Source organism: Lipotes vexillifer, unplaced genomic scaffold, assembly GCF_000442215.2.
Source record: "Lipotes vexillifer unplaced genomic scaffold, Lipotes_vexillifer_v1.1 scaffold371, whole genome shotgun sequence".
Classification (NCBI taxonomy): Eukaryota; Metazoa; Chordata; class Mammalia; order Artiodactyla; family Lipotidae; genus Lipotes; species Lipotes vexillifer.
The window spans coordinates 3344943-3359903 of NW_006786304.1; the positions used below are offsets into that span (position 1 = coordinate 3344943).

The 14961-nt window shown below is 57.8% G+C and overlaps 1 protein-coding gene across 1 annotated transcript in view; it reads right to left on the reverse strand.

Moving 5' to 3' along the window:
• Positions 1-10258, reverse strand: part of GRIK5 (glutamate ionotropic receptor kainate type subunit 5) — a 47601-nt gene extending 37343 nt beyond the window's left edge. Inside the window, exons 1-8 of the mRNA XM_007458594.1 lie at positions 10180-10258; positions 9709-9873; positions 7281-7378; positions 7018-7183; positions 4188-4366; positions 1920-1973; positions 1659-1820; positions 4-62 (exon numbers count right to left, since the gene is read on the reverse strand). Coding sequence (XP_007458656.1) covers positions 4-62; positions 1659-1820; positions 1920-1973; positions 4188-4366; positions 7018-7183; positions 7281-7378; positions 9709-9873; positions 10180-10258 — 962 coding nt within the window. The remainder of the gene's footprint in view (positions 1-3; positions 63-1658; positions 1821-1919; positions 1974-4187; positions 4367-7017; positions 7184-7280; positions 7379-9708; positions 9874-10179) is intronic.
• Positions 10259-14961: the final 4703 nt, after the last annotated feature.

Genomic DNA, 14961 nt, shown 5'->3' on the forward strand with positions numbered 1-14961 from the left:
TTCAGCTCCCGGACGGCGCTCACCACCACGTGCACGGCGTCGAACATCAGGGCAGCTGACAGCTGGGGTGTGGGGTGTGGGGGGGGCAGAGATGGGGAGGGATGGGAAAGATGCAGTTCAGCCAGGGGAGCCCCAAAGCCCCGTGGTGCCACCCCCAAGCCCTGAGACAACTCTCCTCTCCAGGAACATAAAACCACGCAGGTCAGGAGCGAGGAGGGTCTTCTAGGGGATCGGAGATGACAGTGGGAAAGATGTGCATGCTGCCCACGCCGCCACGGGGGCGGCTCTTCCTGACTGCGTGCGACCTGTGTCTGTTTGGGGAAGGGCACGTCTGAGAGGGTTTGCCTAGACAGCCAGCTGTCACCCTCAAGGGGGATGTTGGTGGGCACAGGAATCTGTGTGTCTTTGTGGCTGATGTAGGGTCATGGAGGGTGGGGGGAGACAGCCACAGCCCCTGTCTGAGTGTGTCTGGGGACACATTTATGTGGGTGGGGCTGGACAAACATGCCTATTTGTCTATATACAGGGTGGTCCTGATGTGCAGGAAGCAGGAGAGTGTAACGGTTATGAGTCCAGGGCTTGGGAGGCTCTGAGCTGGAGGCCTGGCCCTACTATTTCCTATAGAGAACCAAGTCCATACCTCTCTCAGAATCTGTTTCCTCCCTTGTAAAGGAAGGGTGATAGTTATCTCTGCCTCCGAGTACTTATGTGGGGCTCAAGCGAGACAATGCATGAGAAGTGCTCAAAATAGCGCCTGGCACACAGTGAGCGCTCGACACAAACTGGCCACTGAGCAGTGACGGCCAACATGGGACGTGTGTCTGGGAGAGCGTGTCTTGGCTGGGTGGGGTGAAGGTCTGAATATCTGTGTTGGGTAGGTAGGTGTGGGGTGCGGATGGATGCTCCGCTGTCCGTGTATGTGTGCAATGGACCTGCACACACATGTCTGACTGCAAGGCTCAGTGTCTGTGTGAGTTTCTGTGCACGTAGGAGTGTCTCGGTACCTTGGTGTACGGCTAGATGTTTGTGAACAAATACACATAAATATGCATCTTTTGTATGTTTGCATTTATTCAACATATATTATCGGATACCTACTCTGAGCAGGTGGTTTTAGATGCTGGGGATACCAAGGCGAACAAAACAGAAACGCCCGCCCTCACGGAACTTACAAGCTAAATATCTGTACATACCTCTAAGCAAAACATAGAGCAAGCCACATGGTGATTAGATAAGCAAAGATAGATGCTATGGAGAAAAATCTGGCAGGAAAGGTGGCTAAATAGTGGGTAGTTTGCCATTTTGTAAACAGGGGGACATTTGAGCAGTAACTTGGAGAGGAGGGAGCGAATTACTAGTTCCCTGGGGAAGTGCATGCAAAGCAGCAGGAAGAGCAAGTGCAAAGGCCCTGGGGTGTGCATGTGCTGGGGCAGCAGAGGCACCTGGAGGAGACCCATGTGGCTGGAGCGGCTTGGGAGGTGGAGAGGAAGAAAGGGGTCAGACTTAGCTCAGGGCCACGCTGTGAGGCCTCGTGGATGTTCTCAGAAAGCGAGTGGGGCACCGGAGGGTTCTGAGCACAACCGGCCAAGGCCTGAAGGGGCCCCGGAAGTGTCTGTGTGCAGGATGCCCGTGTGCCGGGGGCAAGGGTGTGAGCTCACCGCGGGGCCGGGGTAAGTGCTGGCTTCACAGTTCTCCCTCCAGGACATGTTGAGGCTGCGCACAAACTCAGGATAGAAGGGGTGAGAGGTGTTGAACATGGAGAAGCCCAGGATGTTGGAGGAGTCCTCCACGATCCCATCCAGGTGCAGGATGGGGAAGTCCTGGGACCGAGAAGAGGGGATGAGGGAGGGGCTGGGCCCACGTCAGGGCAGATGCTGCAGAGGGAGATGGGGGCTTCGGGGGCTACAGGGGGTACGCACCATGGTGGTGAGGATGTACTTGTAAAACGCTGAGGTCATTCCCAGCTCCGAGGCCTGGAGAACGCAGGAGGCAGGCATGGGGAGAAGCCGAGAGAGCAAGAGAGATTTAGAGACAGGCCTCGCAAGGAGACACCCCATGAGGAACAGTAAGAGACACCCAGAGACAGAGAGAGACAGGGAAAAGGAGACAAGCGGGGGCAGAGGGAGACCTTGGTCGCTCATGTCCCGCAGGGTGACTAGTGCCCCAGGTGGGATGAAGATTTTGTTGGAGGAGAGAATGACACCCTGAAGTGCCCGCCTCCCTCTTTAGGTCACTTAGAAGACTGCCTTCTGGAGACAGGCAAAGGGACACCTCAGAAACAGGGCGGGGGAGGGCAACCTTAACCTTAACCTTAACCCCCAGGTTGCCCCAAAGCCAAGTTTGGGCTGCTAATGTGTAAGGCTCAGCCTGGTCACAGGTCAGAAAAACTACCCCCTGCAATCTTTAAAAGCACTTTGCAGTGAAAGGCAGCCGATTTAAATCTCAAGATTCGGGACTTCCCTGGCAGTCCAGTGGTTGGGACTCCACGCTTCCACTGCAGGGGGCATGGGTTCGATCCCTGGTCAGGGAACTAAGATCCCGCAAGCCGTGCAGCGCGGCCGAAAAGATAAATTTAAAAAATAAATAAATCTCAAGATTCATGTTGTCAGCCCCCTTTCTCACAGTCCTCAAGGAAAACCAAGCTAGAAGACGTCTCCATGCTAGGAGTGCCCCGTTCTGTCCTGCTACCATCATTAGAACACGAAATGGCACCAGATTGCATTGCCTGTGTGGCAGGAGCTGTTATCACATGGGTTACAGCCCATTCCAGGACAGAAAAATGCAGGCTCGAGAAGAAAGTGACCACCGGTCACTTGGCTCGCACAGGAGGGGCTGGGACCCTGGCCCAGGCCTGCATTGTCTGCCTCCAGAACCCAAAATCTTTTCTCTAAGCCTCAAGAGCCCTGTGGATTCTGTCCACACTTCCTCCTGTTAGCTACGATCGGCAATGATATATGGTTTTAATTTTTTAAAAACTGGAGAAAAATAAATAATACACATTAGATTATGAGGAAAAATTAAGAGCAGGGAACAATGAATGATTAATGAATGTGGGTCACCATTGGATGGCATGAGGAGGGCCCATGGGGAAATGTCCTGCGCTGGCCCTTCCTGGGTGGTGCCCCTGAGACAGTCCATTCCCCGCCCCCACCAGAACCCCTGCTTCTTCATCCAAAAAATGGTATCATACCTGCCCTGCCCTGCAGGTTGGGGTGAGAGCCAAATTACCTTGTTTGTTTTTTGGGGGGCCACACTGCACGACTTGTGGGCTCCTAGTTCCCTGACCAGGGAGAGAACCAGGGCCCCCTGCAGTGGAAGCGCGGAGCCCTAACCACTGGACCGCCAGGGAAGTCCCGAGAGCCAAATTAAAGAAGGCGCGCAAACACCTCGACACAGGGTAGGAGAGGCACTCAGTAAAGATGACAGGGCGCTCCCACTACGCCCGCGTTTATTCTGGGCCAGGGGCTGTCCCAGTGCTTCCCCACCTTTCACTCATTAACCCTCACGGCACCCCACTGAGGTAGCAGGTATGCACAGAGAGGGAAGGCAACTGTCCAGGGTCCAACCAAGGGTGCAGCCGGCAAGCAGCTGAGCTGAGAGACAAAACTTCCTATTTAGCGTTTGCAGGTAGGAAGCGGGGCTCCGGACCACCACGTGATAACTGAGGCCTGTGGGCCTTGGTTGACTTGTTCTGTCACCCCATGTTTCTGCTCCTGACCCTGTAGGGACATCAGAGAGGGGACCCACCAGAGAGGGGAAATCAGGTGGGGACCCACCTTACGGAGAATGAGGTGGGAAATGGATGCATTGGCATCGATGATGATGGTGGACACTTTGTCATCTCGGATCTCCTTGAGCAGCGGCGTGGGGTCCCGGCTGTCGTCCAGCATCCTCACCGACAGCGTCTCCTTGGAGATGAGGAAGCCGCGCACCAGTTCCTCCAATCGCAGCAGGCCTGAGGGAGGGGTGGGGCCCTGGGTTAGAGCCCCTCCGTGTGCCTGGAGACAGGGCGGCTGCGCCCTCCTCTCTGGCACTGGCACGGGGTAGCTGGGGAGAGGACCAGGGCTCGCCCAGCATGTGGGGTGGCTGTTCGGAGTGCAGCTGGCTCTCTTGGGGTGCTGGGCCTAGGGGCGTAGGGAAATCAGAGAGGGGACCCACCAGAGAGGGGAAATCAGGTGGGGACCCACCTTACGGAGAATGAGGTGGGAAATGGATGCATTGGCATCGATGATGATGGTGGACACTTTGTCATCTCGGATCTCCTTGAGCAGCGGCGTGGGGTCCCGGCTGTCGTCCAGCATCCTCACCGACAGCGTCTCCTTGGAGATGAGGAAGCCGCGCACCAGTTCCTCCAATCGCAGCAGGCCTGAGGGAGGGGTGGGGCCCTGGGTTAGAGCCCCTCCGTGTGCCTGGAGACAGGGCGGCTGCGCCCTCCTCTCTGGCACTGGCACGGGGTAGCTGGGGAGAGGACCAGGGCTCGCCCAGCATGTGGGGTGGCTGTTCGGAGTGCAGCTGGCTCTCTTGGGGTGCTGGGCCTAGGGGCCTGATGCTCGGGTCCTCTCAAATTGAAGTCTCAACGAAGACCTCCCCCGACCTCCAGATCGCTGTCTCCTGCCACCTTTCTGCCCCCACCGGGCTGCGTCACAAACGTCGCACACTTCACATGTGCATAGCCACAATCTGCTCTCCTTGCCAAACCACCACACCTCGCCGGGTCAGTGAACAGACTCCAGCCGGCCAGGCACTCAGGCCAGAACCCTTGACAGCAGCCTGGCACCTGTCTGTCTCTCACACCCACAGCCAATCCACCCAGGCTCTACTTTCAAAACACACCCCATGGCACCGCGTCCCTGTCACGGCCCTGGCCCGAGCCACTGCCATCTCCCGCCTGTGACATCGGCCACGCCTGCCCCCGGAGAATCTGTTCCCTACGCAGCAGCCAGAACTGCTGCTGTAAAGCAGATGTGTCCTCCTCTGTTCCAAACCCTCCAACGGCTTCTCGCTGGTTCAGAGTGAAGGCCAAAGTCCTCACAGCCTCCAAGGCCCTACTCCATCTGCTGACTCGCTTCATTATGTCCCTGACCTCATCTCCTCCTCTCCCACTCGCTTGGCTCCGGCCACGCCGGCCTCCTTGTTGTCACACACACACACACGTGCCCCAAGGCCTCTGCGCTGGCTGTTCCCTCTGCCTGGAACGCTCCTCTCCAGATCCCCACACTCCAGATCTTTACTCAGATATCACCTCCTCAGTGAGGCCCACGCCAACCATTCTATTTCAAATTGCACCCCCTTACTCCAGCTCTCCCAATTCCCGTCATCCTCCTCTATTTGTCCACAGGACTCACTACTCCTGACCAGACCACGTCTTCTCTATGTCCACTGCCTGGCTCTTCTCATTAGGTTTGACAAGGGCCTGGCTCATGCACTGCCACATCCCTAATACCAAGAACAATGTCTGGGGACTTCCCTGGTGGCTCAGTGGTTAAACAGGGGTTCGAGCCCTGGTCCAGGAAGATCTCATATGTCTCAGAGCAACTAAGCCCGTGCGCCACAACTACTGAGCCCGCACTCTAGAGCCTGCAAGCCACAACTACTGAAGCCCGCATGCCTAGAGCCCGTGCTCCGCAACAAGAGAAGCCACTGCAGTGAGAAGCCTGCACACTGCAACGAGTGTTGGCCGCAACTAGAGAAAGCCTGCACGCAGCAACGAAGACCCAACACAGCCAAAAATAAATAAATAAGTAAAAAGTAAAAAATAAAAATAAATGTCTGGACCACGGCAGGTGTGCAGTGAATACCTTTTGAAAGAGGAATCCCTCCTGGAGGTGAATGAGCACGGTCCTCTCTCTCCAGCGGCACCCACAAGCCCGTCAGCCTCCCAGACGTCTCCACTTGAATGTCTCAAAGACACCTCAAACACAGCGTGTGCCCCTGAACTGACTGTTGCCTCCTCCTCGGGCAGGACCTGGTCACCATCCGTGACCCCACTCTCTCCCTTCCCTCACAACTCTCCTCAAATCCATTCTGGCCCCTCCGTCCCCGTGCCACCACCTGAGCCCTAACCAGGACCATCCCTCCCCGCCTCTAGCTGCTCTCCATGCCACATCTTGTGTCATGGAATCTCCAAGTCTGCTCTCTGTGTTGCAGCCAAAGAGCCCAAAGAGCTCTTCCTGCAACACACTCGTCCCTGCCCGGTGTGGGTACTTTCCATGGCCCCCATCGTCTTCAGGAAAAAACAAAAGGCCCTCAGTGATCATGCCCCGTTCCCGGGTCCTACTTCATTGCTCCCACGCTGGGAGCATCTCTGAGCCTCCCGGGGCCTCGCCTCTGCCCTGCCCTGCCCTCTGCTTGGTACATACTCCCTCTCTTCTCTCCCACCTCACCTCCTCCCTACCTTTCAGGTCCATCTTAGAGGTCCCTTTCTCTGGGAGGCAGGCTCTGAACCTCCCAGACTAGGGTTGGATCACCCCCGCTTAACTCCTAAGAGCTCGCAACACTCCGCATCACAACTGCTCAACCACGGCGTCCCCCAGTGGCCCCGGAGCTCCGGGAAGCCGGGGACCACGCCTAGCGTTGTTCACTGCTAAATCACCGGGACCCAGCAGGGGCCCTGCTCTGAGCACGTGCTCAGTCACTATCTGCGGACTAAAGAGTCTCTTTGGGGGCAGGAGTGGGTGGGGAGGGGTGGCCTGTGGAATCAGAGGTCTGGGCTCCTAAAGGGGAAGGGATGGTGGAGACTAGGAGAGCCTGTGTCTGGATCCCCCGGGCCTTAAAATCAGGGGGCATCCATGACCGTGGGAGACTATTGTCTGGGGAAGGGGACTTTGGGGAAACAGAAAACAAGGCACCCAGTTCTCCTCCCTCGTGGGACTTCCCTGGCAGGCCGGTGGTTATGACTCTGCACCCTCACTGCCAAGGGCCTGGGTTCAATCCCCGGTCGGGGAAACTAGGATCCCACAGGCCGGGCGGCGCGTCCAAAAAAATAAAATAAAACAAAACACAGTTCTCCTCCCTCACACTCGGCCTTGGCGCAGATGAGGCTGGCCGAGGGGTAGTTGAAGGACTTGAGGATCCGGGAGACCGCCAGGCTGACGTCCTCGTTACTGGGGTACAGGCTGACAGACGCGAAGCGAAGGTACTGAAGGCGGGGCATCTCCTCGGGACCCACCTTGACGTGGGGGATCTGAACAGAGAAGGACCTTTGCTTCCATCCTGCTCCCCCCTCCCCAGCCCTCACCTCCAGGGACCGCCCCCCCGCCAGCCCCGCGTTCCCGCCTCACCTCCTTCTCTCCACAGATATGGCTCACGGTGGAGGCCGACGCAGGGCTGGAGGAGGGCCCCAGGACAGACACGACTCCCTTGGGCAGGATCTGACACACTGTGAGGGGTGGGAAGAGACCGCAGATTCAGGGACCCTCTTCCTCCTCTCTGTCCCCGCCCTCAGGGAACTGCCATGGCCCAGGAGAGAACCCGACACTCCAGTGGAGCTGCCTGACCCTCCTCCACCACCTGGGGACCCAGAAGCCCAGTCCCTGACCCAGCCCACCGCAGGAGACAAAAGGAGGGGGCATGAGACAGAGGGAGGCAGGGAGACATGGCAACAAAGGGCCGGCTCAGACCAAGAGAGAGACAGAGGAAGAAATGAAGAGGATACACCAAGGACCTCCTTCCGGCTGCAAATCCAGTGCCTGGTTTCCCAGCCTTTGTCTCTCTTAAGCTTTTGAACCACGCACAACCTAAGGTGCATCCAACAACCCCTCTACCCTGAACCCACAGCCAAGGTCCCCTCTACACTCTACACCCCAAACACCATTCCTCTGCTGCATTTCCTCGCTCCTCTTTCTTCCATTTTCTTTCTCCTTAAACATGTGTGCATCTCAAGACTGGGAGGTGGACGGAAGCCTTGGTTTTTACCTGTCCAGTGCCCGTCCCCGTAGCAGAACCCTAACTTTTCCTGAGGAAATCACATGGTTCCCAGAATTGATTGATACCTGACCCAGGATCAAAGAACCACATTGTGCTGGCCACAGGGATCGGTTCAGAGATGGGGACAGGCTCAAACTAGGCCACTGAGAGCCTTCCCCAGGTCCTCTGCTAAAATTATCACTGGGTTTGCTAAACTGGTGAGATGCAAAGTTTTGTGCAGTTGAGGCCATCTTGCCACCAGCTGGGGAGGGCCTTCCTGAAAATGAAGACAATTTAGAGGAAAGTAGGACCCAGAGATGAAGACACAGAGGTTCCTGGAACATCATTTGAGTGCCTGTATTAAGCCTTGCCTGAAACAATCCTGGGATATCATTTGGGTACCTGGATTCAACCAAGCCTGAAATTAATCTTTAGGCCTTTTAGTGACATGAGCTGACAAGTTCTCTTTTTTCCTTAAGGCAGCCTGAGTTGGGTTTCTGCCATCCAACTAAGAGCACCGTAACTAAACGTCTCATCTTCCTCCAAACTTACTCCTTCTGTGTCTTCCATGTTGGTGAGGGTCCCACCATTTACACACACCAAATACCTGGAAATGGTCCTTGCCTTCAATCTTCCTCCTAATGGCCAATTAGTCACCAAATCCTGTCTCTTTTTTGTCCCCAAATTTTATCCTATCTGTCCGCTTCTCTTCGACCCCTCCTCCCCTGTCCTACTTTAGGGCTGTCAACTCAGGTACGCACCAGTCTCCTCGTCAGTTACCCAAATCTAGCTTCCAGACTCCACTTTCACCAGCTCCCTGTTCCAAACCCATCAATGACTCCTCACTGCCTGTAGGTGAAGGTAGTGTCTTTCAACCTGAACTGTAGACCTCCTCGAGCTGGCCTGTCAATCTGCCCAGCCTCACCTCCCACTGCCGAGTCACACTCCAGTCCAGAAGTCTCTCACGATCCCCCCAAACACGTCCTGAGTCCAGGTGTTCAGGATGGGTGCAACCCCACATCGAGTTCCTTGGCTCCAAATACTCAGCCCTCCCCTCTGCCCCAGCTCCAGACTACAGGCACATGCCTGGAATACCAACTCCCTCCATACCCTCCAACCCATTCTCTCATTGTGTTCTGTGCTATACCAGTCAAAAAAGTCCAGGAAACACTGGACCCCATTCTCCCTCTCAGTGATCTGAAACACACATGAACATAACAAAGGCTCTCATAAAGGCCTGCAGGAAAGAAATCTGTCTAAAACACCTTTGAAGGCAGCATCTCCCGAAGGTCTATGCCCCCAGCACGTCTGTTCAAGGGACATTCGCTCAGTCTGTGAGTATTCAACAGACTCATGCACCCCTACTATAGGGCTGGCTGTGCTCCACGGGGCATACCTTGAGCAACACCTCTCCCTCTATATCCTGCTCATCTTTCAGAGCTCAGCTTCAGTTTAGTCTTCTCCAGAACACCTTCGCTGTCCCTGCCCCTGAGGCACCCTGGCCTCGCTGCCTGGGCCCCTCATTACTTAGCTCTGGGGGCTAAGTGTCCCCAGCCAGCTGTGAAGCTTCTCTTTCAAACGAGGCCCTCAGCTCCTCCAGGGCAGCACGGGGGCTGATGCTCTCCCCACCGCCCCAGGCCCAGCAGCACCATCTCTGGGAAGGAGAGGGCAGTGCAGACAGGAAGGAAGGGGCAGATGGAACTAAAAGAGAACACTGCAAGCTAGGGCGGCCAGGGCCGAGGAACAGACGGAGGGCCACCAGCCTGCCCTGCCTCACCCCACGGCCCCTGTGGCCCTGCTCACTGGTGTCCGTGGTCTCGTACTGGCTGTCCCGCTGCAGCTCAAAGATGTCTACTTCCACGCGGGCCTTGGCTGGGACCTCGATGATCCCGTTGATCTGCTCCCGGGCCAGGGCCAGGGCCAGACGTTCACCACGGCCACACACTGTCTGGTCATCCAGGATGGCAGCTGAGGGGACACAGGAGTTGGGGACCATACTCCTGGGTCCTGAGGGAGGAAGGGCTGGGCTCCTGGATTCCTTGGCTCTGAGGGAGGCTGGAGATGGGGTCAGGGCTCCAGACTCCTGGATCTGAGGTTGGAGAGAGCTGGGATCCGGACTCCTAGGTCCGGGGGAGGAAGGAGTTGGGGGCTGCTGGGCCGAGGCCCAGATCCCTGGGTCCTGAGGGGCTGGCAGGCCCAGAAAAGAGCCCCAGGGAGGGCTCCGGGAGGGTCTGTGAGGAGGCAGGGGCCAGCGGGGGCGCTGTGGGGCCTCACCCATGCGCAGTGATGAGAGCACCTGGCAGCTGGGGCTGGCAAAGGCGACAATCAGCAGCAGCAGCAGCTCAGCCGGCATCTTCCTCCTTCCTCATGGGGACGCAGCTGCCGCGGCCCCCACTCGCCACCTGCAGGGAGACCCCCAGCCCACGGGGAGATTGCTGATATGGGGGCCTCTGAGCCCCTCTGGGGACTGCTGGATGGGGTGGTGACCACAGAGCCTGGGACAATGTTGCTGAGCTCTGAAGGGCCCTGCCCTCATTAGAGCTGACGAGACTGAAGGCATCGCTGTAGGGGGAGCTGAGAATCAGAGGAGTGCTAGCAGGGAGAAGCCCACAGCACGCAGGCACTGAGTGGGAGAAACACTGCTAGAGCCACCAAAATGGGAGGCAGGCATGAAAAGGATCTCAGGTAAGAGCGAATTCCAGGAACCATCTCCACCCCAGGAGGAGACCAGGAAGTGCCACCCCCCTACCCAATTCCGCCCCTGTCTCTGGGCAGGCAGCTGTTACTAGGCAACAGAAACTGGCTGGAGAGGATGCAGTGGTTGCTAGGCAACCCCATCCCAGGCCTCACTTGCCACCTTCCTGACGTCCCTGGTTCCCACAATCCCACAGGGAGAGAGGCCTGGACATCCGGGGTCTGGAGGGGAGAGTATCCAGGAGTTAGGAAACTTGGGAAGAGAAAGACACATGGAGACACACAGATGGAGTCAGATGGTCAGACCCAAGGCACCTAAGGGACTAAAAAAGAAAAAAGGAAAAAAGAAGGGTAAAGAGAGGGAAGGGGGGAAGCAGAGAGACAGAAAGAAGAAGAGAGGCCAGAGGTGGGAGCGATACCAAGAGACTCAGGAAAGGAGAAAGGGAAAATAGGCCAAAATATAAGGGAACAGAAAGCTGATATGAAGACAAGAGAATGGGGACAGCAATGGAGAGAAACAGAGGAGAGTTACAGGAAGATGAGGACAGGACTAGGAAAGAGAGAGAGGGAAGAGATAGGAAGACAGTGAGACACGGAGATGGAGAGAGAAAGGGCAGGGCAGGGAGAGGAAGAGAGCAGGCAGGCAGAAGAGAGGGAAATCAAGACACAGGAGAGAACAGAATAGAACAGGAAGACAGAATGGAGAGGACACAAACTCACTGGAGATGCCACCAGAGATCTGGATGGGAAGACTGAGTAAGGCAAGGGGTGCACTGTCTGCAGAAGCGGGTGCCAAACTGTGCCCCCGCACCCTGCACCAGGGAGCTGAAGACTAGGGGCAGACAGTGAGTCTCTGCTCCCCACAACTGCTCCAGGTGCCCTGGGCTTCCGCAGGGCGACCACTGGGCAGGGATGAGTTTGGCCAGATGCATGGTGCCCCCTGGTCAAGGGCCATGCCCCCAAGGGAAGGGACACTTGGGTTTCCATGGGAGGGGTTACTGAGAGGCCTAGAGTGCTGGGAGGTGAGCCTGGGGGGCTCCCCGCACCCCACTCATGCCCACAGAAGGAGGGCTCAAGCTGGTGAGATGGTAGAATGAAACTTGCTAATGGAGACAGAGGCACAATGCAAAATTCAGATCGTCCCTTGAGGCCAGAAAACCTAGGCCAGGGCCACAAGAGACCCCGCCCTCAGTCTCTGCTCTGCCACCGACTCCCAGGTGACCTCGAGCAGATCCCTCTCTCTCTCTCTCTCTCTCTCTCTCTCTCTCTCTCTCTCTCTCTCTCTCGGGACCTCTGGGAAAGACAGGCTGGGGATGGGAGGGCCTGCTGGACAGCCTGGGGCCTGTGGACTGTAATCGGCATCTAAGGTGAAGGCCTGTCAAGGGTGGAAGAGCAAGGGAAGCAGGGAGAAGCTGGAAGGAGAATTCACAGGGGGAGGGATGTGGAGGGCGGGGCTAGGAGAGAGGTGGGAGTGAGGGGGTCATCCTGAGACACCAGGGGCTTCTGGGGGCAAATCAGGGAGCAGAGACTAGAGGATAGATAGAAAGACCGAGAATGAGACAGGGGCCAGAAGGGCAGGGACCCACAGGTGGCAGACACGGGTGGAAGCCGAAAGGGACAGTCCAGGGACAGGGCTGGGGGCAGCAGATGGACACAGAGGTACAGGAAGGCACAGACAGAAAAACAGACAGACCAAAAGTAAGTAACTGGGGCTAAATGAGAGAGGACACACACACATCACCTACAAGTGAGACACCAAAGGGGACAGCGACAAGACAGAGAGCGTGAGAGAGGAGGGGCCTGAGTCTCACAGGCCCAGGTACTTAGGCAAAGCCAGATAAAGATGGAAACACAGCAGCTGAGTGAGTGGAAAGGGCCCTGCCAGGGTAGGAAGACAGACAAGTGGGCAAGTGAGAGATATTGCAAAGGGGAGAGGGCAAAAGAGGTGAGGCAAAACAACTAACAGGTAAAGGAACCGTGGGGAGAAGAGAAATTGCAAAACTCTGAAAAGAAGGAGGGCTAGTCGGAAAGAGACAGAGAGCAAAGGTATGTGAGCCACACAGTTTCTCTAGAGAAGAGGAAGGCGCAAGTGGGACAGACACAAGATAGAGAGACAGACTCCCAAACAAGGAGAGATGAGAAGTGAGAGTCAGGGAGGGAAACTGATGGAGGAAGAGTGAGTGACCTGGAGGCGCACAGGCAGGAGACAGGACAAGCACCCACATAAGGGGGGCAAGTCCACACAGAGGTGCATCACTGAGAGCACCTTGGAAGGGGCGGTCATTCCCATAGCCTGCAAGCCCCAAAGGGAGGGAAGGAATGGAAACCAAAGGCCTGGCAGGGGAATGGAGAAGTGGGAAGAGAGAATGGGGGTGGGGGGGGAGATCACCATAGAAAAGACAAAGTGGACCATGGAGGGGGCAGTTGCTAAGGAGTGAGGGATGGAGGAGACAGGACGAGGAGTGGATCGGGGGAAGAAAGCAGAAAAGTAAGAGAAGGAAGACAGCCTCCGAGCCCAGAGTTAGAGAGGCAGACGGGGGAGCAGAGGCACAGGCAAAGCAAACAGGGGACAGAGGGCAGTGGAGAGAGGGCTAGACAGGGCATGGGATCCTCCCAAAAGAGAGAGAGGAGAGACAGGGGAGCTTCGAGAGACAGAGGAAGGAGAGGGAGACGGAGACAGAGATCAGCAGAGACACACCAAGAAAGGGCTGGGCTAGCAGTAAGGAGAAACAAGTTGGACAGAGCCAGAGCGAGGCCCAAGAGACACATGAAATGGAGATTCCAAAACGGAAAGACATTTCCAGGAGATAGAGACCGGCTGGGTTGGGACGCATGGCAGGCAGAGAGGATGAGGCTCAGAGGAAAGAAGAGAGACTGAAACAGAGTGAGAGAGCAGAGCCGGTCACCGCGGGGCCGAGGCTGGAGCAAGCAGGGGCGGAGACCAGCCAGGAGTCCCGGAGAGAGAGTGAGACCGCAAGTAAGAGCCAGCCAGCCCCTCAGGAGCCCAGCAGCTGGGGGCTGGGAGGCAAGATGAGCTCTGTACCCAGAAGAAGGGGTGAGGAAAGGCCAAGGGGAAAGAAGGCTGGGAGATGGAGGGCGCAGGGCAGGCCCTTGGTGGGGGAGGGTATCTGCCGTTCCGGGGAGCAGGGGAATGCGGGGCCCCCCACCAGGCCGCAGTGAGCCCAGCCTTCCAGGACCCAGGCCCGGCCCCAGCCCAACCCCCATCCTGCAGACACTCACGGATCCTGGTGGGACGGAGGGCTGGGCTCCCTCGAGGCCCGCGGAACGACAAGGAGGAGATGCTCTGACGCTGGGCGGTGTGGCTGGGGCGGGGGGAGAGGGCAGTCCACAGGGCCCCCTCCCCCACCTCCGGCAGTGGCCCCCAACTAACCCAAAATGGGGGTGCTCCCGGGGCGCAGGAAGGAAGGACAGGTGGAAGAGGAGAGGGAGGGCTGGGGAGGGGAGGAAGGGGAAAGGAGAAAATGGAGGAGGGAAGGGGAGAGAGGAGAGGGGGAAGGAGCAAATGGAGGGGAAGGAGGGAGGAAGGTGAAAACGAAAGGGAGGGGACACAGGCAGAGCCGGGGGAGGGGGAAGCCGGCCCAGGCAAGGGCCCCCGCCCCCTCCCCTAGCCAGGCCGGCCTGGGGGGGCCACGGGGGGCGAGGACTGGGTGGAGACAAGGAAGCTGGCCATCGGGAGAAGTGGGGGAGGGGAGGGCTTGGTGGGGGGAGGGGGCCACCCCTTCCCCCCTCCCCCCTGGAGCCCCGGCCCTGCCCTGGAAGAGGCTAGGGCCTGTGGACCTCAAGCCCTCAGCCCCTGCGGGAAAGCATGCTGGGGGCGGGGAGAGGCGGAGGAGTGGAGGGGCTGGGGAGGACGGGGTGCTGGGAGACCCAAAGAGTGATGAGAGGGCCGGAGAGGTGGAGAGATAGGGAGGAGGGAGAGGAGGATGGAGAGAAGCAGGTGGAAGAGGGAGATGCAGGAGGGGGGGTGTCCCGGGGGCACCCAGCGCAGGGCCTCAGCAGGAGGGCCTGGCCATGGACCCCTGGTTCCCTGTGAGAAGCAGCCGCAGGCTCCGGGTCCCCAGCTGGGCCTGCCTTCCTGCTGCTGGTTGCCACCGCAGCCGCGGCCACCACCACCACTTCTCCCCTCCGAGGCCGCCGCCTGCCCGCCTGCCGCCTGCGCTGGGTCCTGGAGCGCAGGGGGGCGGCGGGGAGAGAGATGAGGGAGGGAGGGAGGGAGGGAGGCAGAGAGAGAAGGAAGAAGATGAGAAAGGTAGGAAGGGAGGCAGTCAGAGAGAGAGAGAGAGAGAGAGATGGAGCGATGGGAGTCAGGGGAGGGGGAGCCCGTATTGGTCCGAGCTGGGG